Source organism: Saccoglossus kowalevskii, chromosome 11 (assembly GCF_978046115.1).
Source record: "Saccoglossus kowalevskii chromosome 11, keSacKowa6.1, whole genome shotgun sequence".
NCBI lineage: Eukaryota > Metazoa > Hemichordata > Enteropneusta > Harrimaniidae > Saccoglossus > Saccoglossus kowalevskii.
The window spans coordinates 6,391,807-6,412,592 of NC_140651.1; the positions used below are offsets into that span (position 1 = coordinate 6,391,807).

At 34.6% G+C, this 20,786-nt stretch overlaps 1 protein-coding gene across 1 annotated transcript in view; it reads left to right on the forward strand.

Moving 5' to 3' along the window:
- LOC100375571 (intermembrane lipid transfer protein VPS13A-like) overlaps window positions 1–20,786 on the forward strand; it is a 100,525-nt gene that overhangs the window by 51,530 nt on the left and 28,209 nt on the right. The window contains exons 20-44 of the mRNA XM_085505588.1: window positions 82–147; window positions 719–866; window positions 1,962–2,104; window positions 2,957–3,167; window positions 3,985–4,058; window positions 4,714–4,856; window positions 5,855–5,994; window positions 6,378–6,540; window positions 6,893–6,983; window positions 8,440–8,583; window positions 8,848–8,925; window positions 10,034–10,266; window positions 10,625–10,772; window positions 11,197–11,305; window positions 12,051–12,253; window positions 12,888–13,069; window positions 13,398–13,525; window positions 13,837–14,102; window positions 14,967–15,083; window positions 15,401–15,556; window positions 15,754–15,853; window positions 16,642–16,823; window positions 17,214–17,342; window positions 18,027–18,228; window positions 18,509–18,727. Of these exons, the coding sequence (XP_085361714.1) occupies window positions 82–147; window positions 719–866; window positions 1,962–2,104; window positions 2,957–3,167; window positions 3,985–4,058; window positions 4,714–4,856; window positions 5,855–5,994; window positions 6,378–6,540; window positions 6,893–6,983; window positions 8,440–8,583; window positions 8,848–8,925; window positions 10,034–10,266; window positions 10,625–10,772; window positions 11,197–11,305; window positions 12,051–12,253; window positions 12,888–13,069; window positions 13,398–13,525; window positions 13,837–14,102; window positions 14,967–15,083; window positions 15,401–15,556; window positions 15,754–15,853; window positions 16,642–16,823; window positions 17,214–17,342; window positions 18,027–18,228; window positions 18,509–18,727 (3,775 nt within the window). The remainder of the gene's footprint in view (window positions 1–81; window positions 148–718; window positions 867–1,961; window positions 2,105–2,956; window positions 3,168–3,984; window positions 4,059–4,713; window positions 4,857–5,854; window positions 5,995–6,377; window positions 6,541–6,892; window positions 6,984–8,439; window positions 8,584–8,847; window positions 8,926–10,033; window positions 10,267–10,624; window positions 10,773–11,196; window positions 11,306–12,050; window positions 12,254–12,887; window positions 13,070–13,397; window positions 13,526–13,836; window positions 14,103–14,966; window positions 15,084–15,400; window positions 15,557–15,753; window positions 15,854–16,641; window positions 16,824–17,213; window positions 17,343–18,026; window positions 18,229–18,508; window positions 18,728–20,786) is intronic.

Consider the following 20,786-nt stretch of genomic DNA (forward strand, 5'->3'; position numbering starts at 1 on the left):
AATACTGGCTCATTTGAATTGACTGACAAATGTATAATAATATTTTCTATGATATAACTTTTATTAATTGTTTTTTTCCAGTTTGGACAGACATTGCCAATGCCAGCCACCAAAGTTACTATTGCGAGTAGTACCCTGCCTGCACTTGTGAGTGATATTTTTTTAATTAAATGTATTATTTTTATATCTCAGTTTGTACATGTATATGTGCTGCTGTCTTCTTCATTCTGTGTTGATTTAGTCTTTTGAGTGGCACCATCAGAGGGCTCACACAATGATTAATTACATACTGATAGCGACCATATTCCGGAGATCTCGTAAGAGGCAGTTGTTCATTTACAGGCAAGCCAGTAAAATAAACAATTTTCAGAATTATATGTTGTTGTGCTTGATCACAATGAAATGTGAAGATAATATTGTAGTTGCGAACATAAGTAATGTTTATGTTTTGAATTGTGTATGTGCATAGTAGACAGGATGTAGTAAAAACCAATCAGCAAATAGGAAAAGAACAGTAGAGTGCGCACATGTGTAGTTCTTGTGCCACTTTAATCCCAACAAAAGTAAATATTATATTCAGATTTTTTTACTCGTATCAACCATTCTGTCTAATCATTTTTCTTTCTGATGTTTTGTTTTCGTTCATAGCTCACATTTTCAGGTTTAAAATCATTGAAGCAACTGTTATTGTATAAAAGTATTAAATAATTTGTTTCAGGACAAAAAACACATCAAATCTGTTTTATCAGCAAATTCTTTGAAGAAGCTCAAGAAATCTGTTTCTAGGAAACCCAAACCAGTAGCTACCTTGGATGAAATAGATGCCAGAGAAGAGCCAGTACTTTCATCTCAACCATCATTAGCAGGTTTGTATCCCACAATGCATTGCAACCATGTGATATAGATTTTCAATCAGTCTCACAAAATTATGGAAACTGAAATATGTCTACTTTAACTCATGAAATCATGAAATACTTTCATGTCGAAGGTCATGAGTCTTGCATAAGTTGCTTTGGAGACTAACAGATTCGAAAAAAGAAATTCAATACAAAATTTTAACATTTCAAATATGGCATAAATGATTTTAGAAACATGTTTTCCAAATATTTCGTAACTAGTCTGATGAGCAATGGCAATTATTTTATTTTGAAACATAAAATTGTCCTACAGTTTGATTTTAATCTTGTAAACTGTTTACCCTGTTTTTGACTTCTTGTCACGCAAACTGCTTACCCTGTTTCTGACTACTAACATATTACTGATGACTTGTCTTGCAAACAGCTTACAACTTTTCTTGTCACATGTCATGCAAAATGCTTACCCAGTTCCTGACTGCATTTCCTGCCAACTTCTTACCCAGTTCTTGATTAACCAATGCTGTATTCTGTGACAATTTGCTGTGTTTTTTAAACCAGTAATTTGGCTGATCTCTGTATTATTGTAACTGTTTAATCCTAATATGAATAATGCAAGCTGCTTCAAAAGAATAAATTAACAATGGCGGAGTACTAACAACTTATTTCTTCTTTCTCTACTTTCCTGTTTTTTCATCTCATTTTTGGTGTTGTTTTGGTTCATATTGACATTAACAAATATGAATACCTTTTAAATTCATCTTTTTTTTTCATTTTTTCCACGACTCATTTGCACTTGTATCTTCCTTTATCTACATTATAAATATCATGTATTATCCTGTCTCATATCAACTTTGCTCCTCGTCTCATATCAATGTTGCTACTCGTCTCATATCAACAATGCTCCTCATCTCATATCAACTTATCATATTCGTTTTTATTTATAAACACAAATAATTATGCTTTCATAATTATTACTCATATTTAATTGCACAATTTCTTTTATATTTGATAACTCTCATTGGTTTTTGCCTTCCTTTCCTCTCTCCGCTGCACTCTTCTCTTGTCCTCACCTCTATCCCATAATACTTCACTCTGTGATATCAGAGTCTGAACCATTTTATTCAGCCTCTGATCATTCTGATGAAGAAGTCATTGATTGGGCATCAGTGTTAGAAGTGCCTGCGTATGAAGACACAGCGTCTAATACTAACACCATATCTATGTTACTCAGATTCGTCATACGAGAGGTAGGTCATTCTTTTAAAGCAGGGGAGTCGTCACCTATGCATGCGTCAGGTGGTCATAGCGTATCATTGTTTACAAACAAGTGTCTACCCATGAGCCTTTGCGTTCTTAGTGTGTATTGTTATCATCGCTTAGGACTCAATTCCTGCGCCTAACGCAGGTGACGACCCTCTCGCTTTAAAATGTCCAGGTCATTGTCCTGTGCACTTTCAAATTTTGAGAAACTATGTGTTTCATGCATTGTTGATGCTGCAAAGGGACCATATCAAACACAATCTGATCCAGTGCAATGACTGATGCACTTTGAAGCGCATTAAATAGAATGTTCAAAGTTCCTGTAAATAAAGAATGTTGTTCACATTTGTTGTATACATCACATGGTGGTCATATCAAACACAATCTGATCCAGTGCAATGACTGATGCACTTTGAAGCACATTAAATAGAATGTTCGAAGTTCCTGTAAATTAACAAATGAATGTTGTTTACATTTCTTGTATACATCACATGGTCGTCATATCAAACACAACACAATTGTTGCATTTTAAATTTGCATAAAAATAAACACAATTAAATTATAATGCATAAAGCTGAATTTTGCCTTTTTTTATTCCATTTGGACAAATTTCTGAACAGGGACTTTAATATTGTTAGTGTTTTGTATCTCTGGACACATACAAGCTGATTTTGCATAAACTTTGTAGAAAGTCAATTTTATGTGCATGATGGATTTGTTGTCAGCTAATCAGCTAATCAAAGATGGCTAAAATGTTTATATTGTCTATACATTAAAATATATTTGTTTATTAATTGCCTACAAGCCAGAGTGCTGAAATGTTTTTTGTTTATTTAAAGGTTGTTTTGTCAGTATCTAAGGTACAAGCACCAAAGCCGACTGTTCCATCTGAAGATATCACAGTTGACAGTGACTTTGAGCGAGACACAGATAATGAGTATTTAATGTTTCGGATTGATTCATTGTGTACTGATATTGCTATGTCAACATATGGAACTACTATACATGCTGGATTGGGTGGAGTACAAATCATTGATAAAATACATACAGGTAGGTCATTATGGAAGGGAGACGAGAAAATTGAATAGGATGGGAAGTATGTTGCCATGACAATATATAGTAAACTTATAAACTGTTTTTCAAATATATCAATGGCAGTTTATTACAACCGGTCACCGGTAGCATAGTGGTTGTTGTATCAGACTCATGATCGGTAGACCCAAGTTCAAATCCTACCTCAGGCTGAACATCAAAAGGGTCGATTTCTCTGGCCGAGATTCATTCACTAACGAATGCGACTTTGGCTAAGATTCGAAGGTGCTTGTGTTTGACCGATCCTGGTTGACGCCAGGGTAGCGCATTAAATTGCCATTTGATAGGAAGATGCCCGCACATCACTGTCATGTAGTCTCAAACATGAATATGACTTCTGTGGCAAAAATGCACTATGTGTCAGCACTAGCACTTGCAATTTGCACATACAAAAAAAAGTCAGGAGAGACAACAGTGACATTCAATGTCTGGAACTGTCGCCTAGCACAAACAAATTAAAAAAAAAATGTCAGTTTATTACAAAGATGCTCTTCGAGTGCTCTTTCATTTCAAATTGGTCAGCTGTCATCTATATTTGTTACAATATTGGTGTTTTTATACGATTTGTGACAAAAAAGTTTGGGCAATCATGTCAATCGTTCTCATTGAAGTCAAGATTCATTATGATAAACTTGCATTTGGAATTACAACTTGTTTATTTCTTTGGGCATTCCATGGTAATGTAGTAGAAACTTACAGTACAAAAATACAGTGCTTCCTTGAAATAATCAATTAATGGTGGCCAAATTAATTATCTATCCTATTCTAATTCAAGGTATGGATGGGACGTATCTGCATTTATTGAGTTCACCTACCAAAATGGAGTTGATATCAGTGCTGTACAGAAAGGTATGTTATGTTGTTATTTGTTTATCTGTCTTTGTTCATGTTGTCAGTACTGTACTCGACCGTGTTATAGCGCCCAGGGCGAGCATCCCCTCGCAAAAAAATGCAAATGACAATTTTAATTCACCGTGTGACAGATTGAAGGGGATATTACGTCTTTGAGGGGAAATAAAATTACCAAATTAGGTGCATCGTCATTGACTTTTACAATGGGGAAACAGAAATGGTCAAATATGCACATTTTATTACAATATTAATTACGTACCACCCAAATTTACAAAATTAATAAATATTAGAGTCTGTTGGAACACAGTCATTATCGCCACTAATGATTGTGTTAGATCATACGCAAACTCTTGATAAAAAGCTCTTTTCACCATGATGTATTTGTATTTGACCTGCATCAACGTCCTTTGACCTAATGAGCCAAGTGTGTTATGATCCAATCAAAATGCTGTGTTGTACTAACGCAATTCTTCGGAAATTCCTGAAGACTTTCAGTTTCTAGTAACACAATGCGGAAGTGAATTATCGATGTCGAAGTACGATCTGTTGGAATTGATTTCAGCATTCGACATGGTTTTTAATGCAAAGATTGGGAGGTTATTGCCATGGTTAATACCGGTATATAATCTGTCTTCTATTTGTGTGTTGTCAGGTTGAGCCTCAGTGTCCAGAATTCAAGTCATTTTATAATAGTATGGAGCAAGCGGTTGTCATTCGATTTACAGCCTTAAATGTGGTGTTCCATAAAGATGCTATGTTAGAACTCAAAGAATTTGTAGAAGATTTGCTACAAAGGTAATGCTCCATGTTTGTCCCAACAATACTTTGATTTGTTACTTGTCATCATCATGTTTTTGATATGTATTTACTGACTGATTATGGGCCATGTGTGGGCGATCATTGGTTGCCTATATTTTAAAATCGTTTTTTGAGTATGTTCTACTCATGATAGAGCTCCAAATTTTTAACAGTCTCTGGCCAAGACCAAGACTGCCTTAGTAAATAAAAAAGCAAAAAAAAAAACAATTTTTACTCCGAGTGCCCACGAACCTTATGGTTGAAATCTACTCATAATTATTTTTTTGATCATAAATCGCAAGACAATGTTTATTCATTTATCATGTAGCTATTATACTATGGCACTATAAAATAGCATTTATTTGTGTGTTACAGTGTTCTAATATTTTTCAAAAATATTCCATTAAACACAATGTTAAAAAAAAAATGCTTTTTTTTGTTTTTTGAAACCCAGATTTTTTAAATAATTCAGGACAACAAAAGGTCACAATATATTATTTTTTCAGCCTATGTCACCAGCCTACTATTTAGGATATGGCATAATATCTCATAGGAACCTATGGTAAAAGTGTTTAATACAATACTGACAAAATGGCCACTATTTACTAAAACACAACCTATCCATTACTTGAAAATTAGGCCAGTTACCCCCAAATATCCTTATATTGCCGTAGAGCACAATTTATTGCAATGTGAATAATTTCTGGGTATTTGTAATATTTAACCTTTTTGCCACCAGACTTTCTCGCCCAAATTTTTCTTCACTTTTTTCTAATTTTCTTCAATATTTCTGGAAATGAACCCTAATTTTGTAGCCAACAAACACAATTTGAGTCAATTTTCAGTTTTTACTTAAATTGGCTGCTTGGTAAAAAGGTTAATGAGTAGACTTCTACATTTGTACTTGGTAAGCTGCAGTCAGGTAAATGTACTTAATGTGTTTCTAATTTATATTGTCTCATGGAACACATAAGTTTCAATGTTTGTTTCAACAGTGCCTCACGTTCGGATTCCAGTGATGCACTGGAGACCGAACCAGATCTGCCACCATCAGGACAACAGATCCCTGCTCCATCTATGGGAGGAAAATCAGAGGATTCTGGTAGAGCAACAATACCTCCATCATCAACACAAGGTATGGATCGTGGAGAGCAGGATGCTTATGAATATTCATGAGCTCATTATGCATAATATCATGTCAATAAACCAGAAAATCTCCAGTTTTTTCATTCATTTTCATTCATAATATAATATGCATATTCAGATTATTGATACCATCCACTAAGTTGAGTATATACGTAGAGCTTTTAATATATACGACTATCAGCAAGTAGCATCCTGTTAGCTTTCCTCTGACAAGGTTTGCCAGTTGGAGTGTACCGTACCTTACTAGGGAGCTGTTCATTTAGTTGCTAATCCTATGAAATCTGAACATGTTCTGCGTAGTCATTTGATCTGGTATTTTATAGCATTCAGAGCCTCTGTGTCTGTATCTGATTTCATCTTTCAATTTTATAGGTGTCATTGATACACGGAATAATATTCAATTTTTCATGAGAGCTCAGCTGGATTATTTATCTCTGACCTTGTGTGATAGTCATAACAACATAGCCGAAGTGTTTGTACGTGATTTAGAATCTGGTATTACTATGAAACACTCAAGAACAACAATCAGAGCAAGGTATAAATATCATAACTGTATTTAAAAATATATTATGCCGGAGAATCGTTGCACATCGTGATGTTTTCTAGAGGTACGTGTATAGGGCGACCATCCTGGTATGGTCTAGGGGGTATAGGTCATACATCTTGCTACTTTCTCAAGTAAAAAAATGATTGAATATTTCAGGTCTGTGTTTTTCGTAAATTTGTACTCAAGAATGGTTATGGAACATGTACCCTCAGAAAGTACCAGGATGTCTGTCCTCTTGGGGGAGGTGAATAATTGATGTGCTGTAACAGAGGATGTGATTGGTTTTAAATCCCAGCATGTCATATTAATAACTATATTTATTTATTTTCCAAATCAACAGATTAAAGGACCTCTCCATTGAAGACTCTATGAGTAGTAATCTTTACACTAAAATAATATGTATTGAAGATGCAACAGTATTTGATGTTAAGGTGAGAAAAAAAGAACTTTCCATCAATGGTGTCTAGTATTATCTGTTTAATTCATGAAATAAGTACATGTATTATTATTATACATCTGTCACCGCAACTCCATAAGTGACAGGGTGCCGTAATTTTGTTGTATTTTACAGGGCATTTTCATCCTAAAAGATTAGGAAATGTGAATTCCAAATATGGAATAATTACGCGTGTAAGCGTCCTCTAATAATAAAAACAAACATGAGTGCCATCAGAATTTAACCGGACTCCACACAAAGAAGTTCGCAGATTCTGTTCAAAACTTTTTGGATTTTGGCATTCCCATGGTGTATCCATGGAGGGAAAAGTGTATAATAATAAGGCTATTACGAGAATACCTCAAAGTATGCACTCAGACAGTACGCCGCGCATCGACCTTTGCTGCGTGTCGGTCGATGCGCTGGCTATACTGTCTTTGTGCATACTTTGAGGTATTCTCGTAATAACCTCATAGTATATCTAGTCAAATTAATATTTCTGTCTTCATGCTAAATATATTGTTGATTGATTGCTAAATATATTTTTGGCAACCGTAATAGATTTCATTGCCAAGATATTGCCTGTATTTAAGAAGTGTAGTAAAGTTGTGTCATCAAATATTCAATTTAATTCAATTTATTTTTAGCTCTGCTGTCGACTTTGTCGAGCGGAGCTTATCATATGAGTGATTGTCCGTCGTCCGTGTCAATGTTTTACTTTTTCGACTTCTTCTTGAAAACTACAAGCCTGAATGCTTTGATACTTGGTGTATATGTACCTTGGGTAGACCTCTCTCAGATTTGTTCATTTCATGATCATATCTTCAATTCTCTAATTTTGGTGAATATTTTTGTCATTTTTGGTAAAAAGTGATATTTTCGACTTCTTGTTAAAAACTGCAAGTCCAATTGCTTTGATATTACATATATAGGTACTACATGTGGACCTCTCTCAGATTTATTCATTTTGTAATGATATCGTCAATTCTCTAATTTTGGTGAATATTTTTGTCATTTTTGGTAAAAAGTGATATTTTCGACTTCTTGTTAAAAACTGCAAGTCCAATTGCTTTGATATTACATATATAGGTACATGTACTACATGTGGACCTCTCTCAGATTTATTCATTTTGTAATGATATCTTTAATTCTCTAATTTTGGTGAATATTTTTGTCATTTTTGGTAAAAAGTGATATTTTCTTCTTGTTAAAAACCACAATCATTTATGGTGAAAAATGATATTTTTGAATTCTTGTTGAAAACAGCAAGTCCCATTGCATTGATACTATGCATATTGTTCATTTTCTAATGATATCTTCTGTTCTTTAATTGAAATGTGCATTGCTAACAGCACAAAAAAAACAAAAACAAAAAAAAAAACAGCGAAGCTATCTCAGCCGAGAGGCTGCTTGTTATTTTATTTTAATAATTTAATTTAATTTTCTTATAGTTTGTTATTCTCAACCGAGGAGATTCCGTGGATACTGGTCTAGCTATGAAAGATACATCATCCACGCAGCTTGATTATACGCTGAGACTCAGAATGGGACGAGTTCAATTTGTCTTCCTTAATAAATTTGTTAATGATGTCATGGTAAGCCTTAATGCTCATTCTCTTTGCATTATCTAATGTTTGATCTTTCACATTTCACTATGACTCAACACTCAGATTGTACCTGTTAGGTTTTCATCATTTCACAAATATCTGCAATTAACACAAACAAAGATGTTTAAAACTTTTGAATAAATGCGAGTGTTTTTTGGCTTTATAGTGTCATAAATTTGATTGCATAAAAGATGTGCATGGATTCCTATGTTTGTAGTTTGTGCATATGCAGTTTATTTTATTCTATTGTAGAAATTCTTTGAGCCATTCACAAATAAAGAAGTCATTGCATCTGCCACTGAAGCTTCTCAAGGATTTGTTCAGAAACAGGTGAGCCCTTCTTCCCATATAACAAAGTGTGGCAATATCACAAAGTTGTGCTTTTCATGTGGCCATATCACAAAGTTGTGCTTTTCATGTGGCCATATCACAAAGTTGTGCTTTTCATCTGGCCATATCACAAAGTTGTGCTTTTCATGTGGTCGTATCACAAAGTTGTGCTTTTCATGTGGCCATATAACAAAGTTGTGCTTTTCATGTGGCCATATCACAAAGTTGTGCTTTTCATGTGTCCTGTATCACAAAGTTGTGCTTTTTGTGTGACCATATCACAAAGTTGTCTTTTCGTGTTTCTGTATCACAAAATTTTGCTTTTCATATAGCTGTATCACAAAGTTGTGATTTTTGTGTGACCATATCACAAAATTATGCTTTTCATGTGACCATATCACAAAGTTGTGCTTTTTGTGTGACCATATCACAAAATTATGCTTTTCATGTGACCATATCACAAAGTTGTGCTTTTCATGTGGTCGTATCACAAAGTTGTTCTTTTCATGTGGCCCTATCACAAAGTTGTGCTTTTCATGTGGCCATATCACAAAGTTGTGCTTTTCATGTGGCCGTATCACAAAGTTGTGCTTTTCATGTGGCCGTATCACAAAGTTGTGCTTTTCATGTGGCCGTATCACAAAGTTGTGCTTTTCATGTGGTCGTATCACAAAGTTGTGCTTTTCATGTGGCCCTATCACAAAGTTGTGCTTTTAATGTGGCCATATCACAAAGTTGTGCTTTTCATGTGGCCATATCACAAAGTTGTGCTTTTCATGTGGCCGTATCACAAAGTTGTGCTTTTCATGTGGCCGTATCACAAAGTTGTCTTCGTGTTTCTGTATCACAAAATTTTGCTTTTCATATGGCTGTATCACAAAGTTGTGATTTTTGTGTGACCATATCACAAAATTATGCTTTTCATGTGACCATATCACAAAGTTGTGCTTTGATCATGTGGCCATATCACAAAGTTGTGCTTTTCATGTGGCTGTATCACAAAGTTGCACTTTTCATGTGGCCAAATCACAAAGTTGTGCTTGTGTATTTTTCATTTTGTTTGTTTTATTCATTGATTAACATTTATTTGTTCTTTGTCTCATACTAGGTTGAAGACATTCAGAGAGAAGGCAAGAAAATTGGTTTGAATATCAACATTAGAGCACCTGTTATTTTAGTACCTCAAAGTTCTCAATCGGCAAACACATTAATTGCACATTTTGGTGATCTATCTATTCGTAATGTCTACGAAGAAGCTAAGATCCCGTCTGGTATCAGTGTAGACCATATACCATATGTAGACAAAATGTTAATAGAACTCAACGCAGTACAAGTATCAAGGTAATGTCATTTTCGTTGAAGACACTATTGTATACCACTGTAATTTTGAGAGAGTACGATTTTTGGAAATAGTGAAATCCACATGCTTATTTCTGCCTGACTGCTTGTCAAATATGAAATCTACACGCTTATTTCTGCCTGACTGCTTGTCAAATGTGAAATCCACACGCTTATTTTTGCCTGACTGCTTGTCAAAGATGAAATATACATGCTTATTTCTGCCTGAATGCTTGTCAAAGATGAAATATACATGCTTATTTCTGCCTGAATGCTTGTCAAAGATGACATATACATGCTTATTTCTGCCTGAATGCTTGTCAAATATGAAATCCACATGCTTATTTCTGCTTTATTGTAGGGCTATGATCATTGAGAACCAAGCCTACGGACCACGTCGTCTAATCATAGAACCAGTGAGTTTACACATCGAAGTGAAGAGAGCCCTGCAACCAACTATTAAAGAAATATTATTATTTGATATTAAAGCAAGGCTAGAAAATATCAAGGTAAGCTTGGAATAAATAGCAAGAAACAAAAAAAACAAAACCACATTTTCTGTATTAGAGATTCATGCGTGTAAATGAATTAGTATTTATTGGTATGAAATGAAAAATACCTACTTTAGATGATGGTTTGAACCAAAGCTCTCTGTGTAGAATTGTCAGTCATCTTCTCATCTATGCCATGCCCTCTAAAAGAAGATACAAATACAAACATAATTGCACACAACATGTTACAAAACATATTAATTCAGCAGTCAGTTGGAATTGGATGTCAGGGACAATCATGTGCATCTGTCCACATCCACTGGTATGCAATAAAAGTTAGGGAAGAGAGAAACAATACTAATCGACAAAAACAGGTTGGTGACATGCGATTGATCTTTATTTTAACATATCTATTGATCATTAGTGATTTGGGTTCTTTCAGGTCAATTTAGGCGAGCAAGATTTAGCTACTATGCTTGCGATCACTACGCATAATTTAAAAGAAGGCCAATCAGAAGACACATTAACATTACCTCAACAACCATTCCAAAGTAAGTAACATATGTATCATCACTTCACATGAGATCTCACTTCACATGTCTCACTTAACATGCTTACTCTTCACATGATCACTTTACATGCGATCTCACTTCACATGCAGTCTCACTTCACATGAGATCTCACTTCACATGCTTACTCTTCACATGCTTACTCTTCACATGCTTACTCTTCACACAATCACTTCACATGTGATCTCACATCACATGAGGTCTCACTTCACATGTGATCTCACTTTACATGATTTCTCACTTCATATGATTTCACACTTCATATGAGATCTCACTTTACACAAGATATCATTTCACATGGTCTCACTTCACATGACTTCTCACTGCACAGGAAGTCTCACTTCACATGATCACTTCACAAGGTCTTCACATGAGATTTCATTTCACATGAGATTTCACTTCACATGTCTCACTTCACATGTTTATTCTTCACATGATCACTTCACACAAGATCTCACTTTGCATGAGATCTCACTTCACAATATCTCACTTTACATGTTTACTCTTCACATGATCACTTCACATGAGGTCTCACTTTGCATGAGCTGCTGATTTATTTCCAATAATTATTTATACAAGTTGTGATTTGTTTAACTATACCCCATCAGCAGTGTAGGATTCCGAGCTAAATATGACTAGTTTAGATCATCGCTGAAAACTCAACATAATGGAATAACTCTTTGATAACAAAATTGTGCTGTGTAGTAACTTTGATGGTTTCTTATAGTTGAAGCAAGAATTGAAAGTCGAGATGAAGGAAAGTTAGAAGTGGAAAGTATTCAGACTTTGAAAGAAGATAGCGGTATTGAAGATGAGTTAGTAGATGAACGGCCGGATGTAACATCATTGTCTGGTAACTGGAAAGAAATCCAAGTATCGTTTGCAATGGAAGGAGTTGATCTAGAATTATTTACTAATGAGCCACGACTGGTGAGAATAATTTTATTTAAGAAATTTACAGGTGTGTTTTTTGGTAGCTCTGTTAATGTGTCAGGAATATTGTTAGTATTATGTTTTCAAAATATGTATGTAATGGAGGTCTGCTTAAAAATGCGTTTTCATTTTCTGGATTATTGATATGGACATGGTGATGTAGCACTGTTCAAAGTCAAGGTCAAAAGTGACTTAACTGAATTTATTGGTTTAGTGAGATTAATATGTATGGGAATATAGTGGAGTGCGTTTCCCTCGCTCCCTCGGGGTGCCCTGAGTGTCGTGGCAGTAGTGATCCGTGGCAACGAAATGGTTCCCCGAGGAAGTAGTATCATGTAATCGTATTGGTCCATTGCTATGCGAGCGAAACTCGTATAAAATGTATAAAATTTATTTTAAAATCACGCCCAGTTGCATTTTATGTTTGAGAAAATGACCTAAACACCTTTTAACCTTTCAATTTCATCGTTCGCTATCTTTTTCCCAAACTTCCCCGGCTCTCCAAACTGAGCAGGTGCGAGGCACCCTGAGTCACCCAAGGCGACGACGCTCACACACTCGTGTTTTCAAGTAAAACTGATACTTGTTGACTGATGAGATATTGATATTTGGATATATTTATTGCTTTCAGGACAAGAATGGAGCTGCTGGGTTGCAGCTACGAGACAATAAGCATGGTTTATCTCAGTTTATGATGCATGACGTTGGTGTGACTGCATGTATATTTAGTGATAAAGCTATGGAAGTCAAGCTAACATTAGCATCCATTAGTTTGGAAGATATCAGAAGGAACAGTCCACTTGCCATAAAAAGGTAAGTCCACGTGCCATAAAAAGGTAAGCAAGAATCCACTTGCCATAAAAAGGTAAGTCCACTTGCCATGAAAAGTTAAGCAAGAATCCACTTGCCATAAAAAGGTAAGTCCACTTGCCATAAAAAGGTAAGCAAGAATCCACTTGCAATAAAAAGGTAAGTCCACTTGCCAAGAAAAAGATAAGCACAATTCCATTTGCCATAAACATTTGAGGAGTACATGTATTTAACCAACCAATCATTAATGGTTATATAATCATGTAGTTTAATATGCATTTGTTCATACAAACTTGTAGTGTGTTTGTAACATTATGGTTTTTTTATGTAGAATGTTTCAAAAGCTATCACAGTCAACCAAAAAACCTGCGGCTGATGAAGGTGGAGGAAGTCAAGTTCAGACTATCAAACCAATGTTGGATGTTACTTATAAACAGTATAAAAATAACGACCAATCAAGTAAGTTATTCTGTAACAGACAGTGCTTGACGAGTGAGCGCAACTGAGCGGTTTATCACTGCTAGAACTGATGTAACTGACGGAATGTTGAAGCAAAGTATTTTACAATTTTTCAAGATTTGTTTTTTTGATCAACATTTGCAATCAGTGACGTAATTTTATTCCTGGAAATTGTTCAAATGTGATGTAAATGTGACGCACATTTTCCAAATAAGGAAGAGGTAACACATTCCAGTGCATTTGTAACATTTTCAAACATGTCGGTACAGGTTCTCTACTGACAGCTAAATTATCATATTTTGATTTTTCAGTTGATGTTGCTATCGAAGGCATTCGTCTCAATGTATGCACCCATTACTATCTGGTTGTTGTACAGTTTTTTACAAGTGCTATGCCAACGAAAAAAGAAGATCCATTGTCTGAAACCTCTACATTACCGATGTCACCAACGTTACCCACACCAGCTGCTGCTCCTCCTGTGAATCATAGTTTGAGGGTTTATGCAACTCTGAAAAGGCCAGAAATTGTCTTATTTGCAGAACCCACAAGTAAAGACAGTCATGTACTTGTGCTGAAGGCAAGTGCTCATTAATTACTTGAGAGAGGAGGATATAATCATCAGAATTAGTTTGCCTTATAATATACATCTTCAGCCTTACCAACCTACCAGACACCCCACAACCTACCAGCCAAACTACCCATTTGGCACTTTAGCAACCCATGCTTGCCAATTAGACTTCTATAACCCGTACCCATCCATTGGACACTATGTCAACCCATACCTACCCATAGGACACTTTATCAACCCATACTTACCCATTGGACACTTCATCGACCAATACTTACCCATTGGACACCATACCTACCCATTGGGCATTTCATCAACCCATGTTACCCATTGGACGCTTCACCAACCCATAGTTACCCATTGGACACTTCATCGACCAATACCCACCCACTGGACACCATACCTACCCATTGGGCATTTCATCAACCCATGTTACCCATTGGAAGCTTCACCAACCCATACTTACCCATAGGAAACTTCACCAACCCTTATATGTATCCATCGAATACTTCATTGAACCATATTTACCCATTGGACACTACATCAACCCATATTTACTCATTGGACATTTCATCAACCCACACCTACCCATAAGACACTTCAACCACCCATACATACCCATTGGATACTTCATCAACCTATACTTACCCATTGGACATTTCATCAACCCACACCTACCCATAAGACACTTCATCAACCCTTACATACCCATTGGATACTTCATCAACCCATACCTACCCCCAGTACTTGTAGGACTCTCAAATCCTATGCAGACCTAACATCTTGGTGCATAAAACAGTTCACACTAAACATGTCTCATGACAAGTGTGTATCAATATTATAGCATGTTTCAATGTGTTTTCATTTGTCTAGTCGGAAGCTGTATTTGATTATAACAGTCGTAATGGACAGGACGACATAGCAGCTGGGATCACTAATTTACATATGGTTTCATGTGTGTATTCTATGGCATCCAAATCCACACACCGGGTAAGGCGTTATAACTTGTATTTCATGTCTGTGATATCATGTGTATTCTATGGCATTCAAATTCACACACCGGGTAAGGCGTTATAACTTGTATTTCATGTCTGTGATATCATGTGTATTCTTTTGCATCCAAAATCAAACAGATGATTTGTATATCATTGTTTCAGTTCAATATTGTAAACTAATAAAGTCTTGTGTTATTGTTTCAATAAGAATCTGTACTTTATTTCAATTCATTTGTGTAAACTAAAAAAAACCTCTAATATTGTTTCAGTTCAATATTGTAAATTAATAAAAACCTATTTATTATTCACTAGGTGTTATATCCATGTAATGTTACATTCACCAGGACTACATCTCCATCTTCAGGGGATGTTATGTCAGTCACATTTACCACTCTAGATCTTCATATTTCACCCACATCTGTGCATATCATTAAAGGCATAGTCGATGCAGTCAGTACTTTAAACCAGGTAAGTTGTTTTTTGACCCAAAATTAGGAACATTTTGTATAAAGCCATTCTTTAACTGTCCATGAACAAATGAACTAATATCAATATGAAGCCATGAGAGTTTTTATGGGAGCGCCCTCCTCTTTCCTCACATCTGATTATATTAATTTATAACCTGTTCTCCCAATGATAAATGAATAACGTGTTTGGTATTACAGTCGACTCCTGAGCTTCCGTTACCAGAGGAAGGTGATGAAAGTGAAAATTTGTGGACTCCAAAAGCTGTAACACCAGATGAATACATGAGAAACTTACAAGGTATGGGACATCCATGAAAGTACTAAATCACATGAACAGTTTTCTGCCATATTTTTGGAGAGTGAAGTAAACCTGACTCAAATGAAGACATGTATAAGACCACCTGTTAAAATTGTTATCCATTTATAAAAGTCTAATTTGAACACAGTACCCATGCTTACATCTGTTGCTATGACAGCATTCTTTGCCATCTGTTGGTATTTTGTTGAGATTTCATCTGTATTACTTACTGTCTGATTAATATAGGTTGTGTTCAATTGATCATTTACCAAATATTGGCAGAAAAAATGTTCCTATTGTGTAGTGTTATTGTTGCATTCTTCAGTCGATATATATTTACTTATTAAACCAATCATAAGTGATTTGGTGGCTGTCATCATTTTGAAAAACTGCATTTCAGTACCTTGTATGTTTCTATTCTAAACTATATAATTTTCTCTAATTTGCTTCAAATTGATAGTATATTTAGAGTTGAGATAAAATGTTTTTAATAATATTGTGAAAGCCAAATTTCCACAAATTTTGTAGTGTTGAACATTTGACAGGGTCCTTCAGCTACTTAACAAACATTTTTTGTTTAAAAGATGATAATGAAATTGTAATTGATTGCAAAACAAATTGCAAGTGGTTTTCAGTTAAAGTACTTTATTGTTTTTTATAAATGACGACTACGACGAAGACGACGACAATGATGATGAAATTGAAATTGATTGCAAAATAAATTAAGTGGTTTTCAGTTACAGTACTTTATTGTTTTTTTTTAAATTATGTTCTTCTATTTTTTACAGTGCCGGAAAAAGACAGAGATGATATAGATTTAGGATTGGAATTAGCAGACAAAATAGAGAAGCTAACAATTGCAATTCCACGTGTACATGTGTTAATAGAATTAGAAATAGCCAGAGAGCACGTACCAATGATGGCATTAGATACCGTGGTTGAAGCAACCCTCAAAAATTGGTCAAGATATGTAAGTTTTACTTTATGCTTTATTGTTTAGCATACATGAATGTGCAGGAAAGTGAGCCTAGAATGCTCTGTCGTGTTTGTTTTAGTATGTGTACCAAGCTGCAGTCTCTTTCCTTATTTGTAAATTACATTTCTTAAGATTTAGACACCCGGTCAAACCACATTATGGAAATTGTGCAATGACTCATTTAAAGGCAAAGTCAATTTGTGTAACACATATAAACCCACATTTTTATATTTTTTTCAAACATAATGTAGAAATTATATGAAAAAAATGCATGATAATGTCACAGATTTTTGCACCAGAGTTTTGACAAGAAAAATGATGGTATTCGGAGGGTACATGCTGTACATGTCACTGCTAGAATTCCTGTTATATTTTACTTGTTAGATGCAAGTTACAGCCGAATTACAGTTGGAAATGAAATATTACAATGAGAAGCTGGACGTGTGGGAACCACTGATTGAACCTGTCATGGAGAAAGAAAATGTGTATCGCCCATGGGAAATGACTATTAAGGTACTATTTGTCTATATTTTGTTTACACCAAACTCGTAATTTAAGATTTCAAAATTGTTCATTTAATCGTTCTTGACTTTTAGATAGTAAACAGTTTTCAGACAATTGATGAAGTAAAGTATGAAGCCAGGAAAATGTTGTTATATGAAAAGCATTTAAAATTACTTTTAATTGAAAAGCACATTATAATTATTCACAATATTATTTTAATGGTAAGCAGGTCTACTTTTGTTTTTTAGATTGGTACATACATTGTACATTATGAAAGCTTGATTCAGATACTTTTGTTTTTTAGATTGGTACATATGTTTTACATAATAAAAACCCCGATGCACTTCATTTTGTATTCCAGATTGGATAAAAAATAACTTATTGGTGGCCATTTTACTTAAATGAATGCTGTTCCAGATCCATATCTCATACCAAATTTAATATACTAGTATTTCTTAAACTTAATAACTCATAGGGACTATTAAACGCAATAATTTTTGGTATTGCTCTAACAATTGTGTTATTAGTATGCTGAAGTAACTGACACATGGTTTTGAGAGAAAAACTTTCACTGAGCAGTGCCAAACTGACTGTTAGGAAACTTCTTTCTGTATGTTTCTAAGATCAAATATATGTTCATAATTTTAAAATTTAATACACAGATATTATTAATAATAATATTTATCGTAATAGGTGTCAAAAGCTCCAAGTCGATCGATTAATTGTACTAATACAGCTACACCTTTGGGTATGGATACACTAGATGGAGTATTACAACCTATACCATTACCCAATGTACATGAACCATCAGACAGTGAGACAGATGACGATACGGACGACGATACTGATATGGACGGTGATGGACGTTATAGCAGTAGTTATTTTGACAGTAGTGGTAAGTATGGGGTTATTATCACTGTGTTGCAGCAACCAAATGAGCTTTATAAAATAGATCATATTTTAACATTGCAGGAAGGTCGTCTTGGCAACTGCTTTACTTTTTGTGTTAGTATTGCATTTTTACAGTGACAAATATAAGCCTAACCTGCACAGGATAGACACTGGAGGTACTAATTAATTTTCAACACAGGGTGCTCATACTTTATTGAAATAATATGTTTTATTTAACATTGCGGTTGCTATAGTTACTAATCATTACTCTGCTGCATACACAGAAGTTGGTTCACCCTCAGACACTGAGAAACAAGATGAACCGCTTGTCAAATCCGATGAGGATAGTGATAATGAAGGAGTATTTGATAAAATTACTGACTTTTTTGGTGGTATGTTCTCAAGTGATGAGGAATCAGATGAAGAAGATGAACCTACAGTTGTCCAGGCAACTGATGTCATAGCAACAATACCGGTTGGTGATGGTGATTGGGAAGGTGGAGGTAATTTTAATGTCATTTCATATCATTCATAAAACATATGTTGTATGTCTTGGATTGTGCATGGATTGTTAATGGTATTGGGAATGAGAAACTGATTGCATCTGACAGTTTTATTGGTGTGCGGTAATCCATGTCTTTATTAATAGCATATAAATTTCTCCTGTGTTAATGCATTTAATGAACTCTCATCTATGTCCATTAGTCTCACCAAACAATACCATCCTGATATGTACATGCAAAAATGTTGTTTTCAGTGTTAATGCAATGTTCTGTTCACATTTCATCTATTTTTCAACAATCTTACCATATACGATACCGCTCTGATATGTACATGTAACTTTCAAACATCATCTTCAATGTTGAAGCCTTACATTCACATTTCATCCAAGTCTATTATACCAAACACGATACCACTTTGAACACTTGATATGAGTCAGCGACAGAAACGGTTCTTACTTTTGTGTACAAGATGCATGTAGGAACACTTAAAGTTACTTTTAATTTAGTTTTTTGCTAGCGTCTCAGTTTACCAAAAACTAATAAATACATGTTAAAAACATTGTGTTGTTTTTTTTATTTTTGAAAAGAAATCTGCATTTCTCTGTTTTTTCGTGTTCTTGCATATGCTCAAAACATGTTAAGTGTCTTGATTGCAGTGTTAACTTTTTCACTACCAGTTCCCTCTTTTCATTACAAATTCACAAAATAGTCCTGTATGTAGCCAGAAGATTGGAACAAAATTAGCCAATTTTTTTGAGTAAAAACTGAAAATTGAAATAAATTTTGTCTGCTCCAAAATTAGTGTTCATTTCCAGAAATATAAGAAAAAAGTGCAAAAATATTTTGGTGAGAAAGTGTGGTGGTGAAAAGGTTAATCTCGCTCATATTTGTTTGCGTAGTAAAATCTTTCCAAGCATCCATTGTGTTATGTGATTTCATTAGTTAGAAATGTGATTGATTCACACGTATGCATATTATGATATTCACTTCATATCATAAATATCAAACTATGTTATTTTATAAACTTTTGATGTGACACAATGCAAATTTTGTTCATGCAAATGAAATGCTCTAAAAGGAGCATGCACTTTCACACACCTTGCATTCTTGTTTTTGTGATTATGTGAACACTGTATTTATAGTCTGCATTGTCTACCAGTAATACATTTTTTAGATCAAAACATGTATAGTTGTAATACTGATTTTACATGTGTGTGTTCATACTGTGCAAACCATCACGGTTATTGAGATACAAACTCAGACTAATATAAGAAAAAAAAGTAGCAGCATAACATACTGTAAAACATGTTTAAATAGCTACCCGGTACATTCTATTTTAGAGAATTTGACTCAATGCATGAATTAACTGAATCTTAATTTAGCTAAAGTGTCAACAATCTCATTGTGAGAATATACTTTATTTCAAATAAATGACATCTTGAATTAGCTAAATTAGCTAAAATAACATGCTAGCTAAAAAGACATGTTTTACAGTATTTCTTGGTGGCATATAGAACAAAATATTGCTTTATTACAACACTAAAGAACATTTGACAATTCTTTTTTGATTTCTACACATGTAGAAGAAAAAGCTAAAAACAAAACAAAAAGTGTGACAAACAAACATTGCAAGCAATGGATGTAACAAACCCTCCAATAAATGCAATTATGACGTGATATGATTACACAGGAAATTCCACATTGCACTACTATGAGAACACATGCATGTAAAGCACTAATAATCCAGCTTAACCCCTGAACCATAACTACAAGATACAACTAGATGATAAAAAAAATTGGTTCACATATATGTAAGAACAGAGGTACATTACTTGGGGTTTGCAACGTGCATAGTACTGTATGGTGACATCATGCCAAGATCCCATTCAAGTCTCATCTCGTAGATAGCGAGGCTGATGCTACGACCTTCTGACATGACATAGGCGGTTTGTAATAAAACAATAAAACATGTATTACCACATTCATAGTGAAAAAATGTAATACTGTTTATACATAAAAAATGTAAGAAAATAAAGTTATCGTAATCCGTCATCCCAGT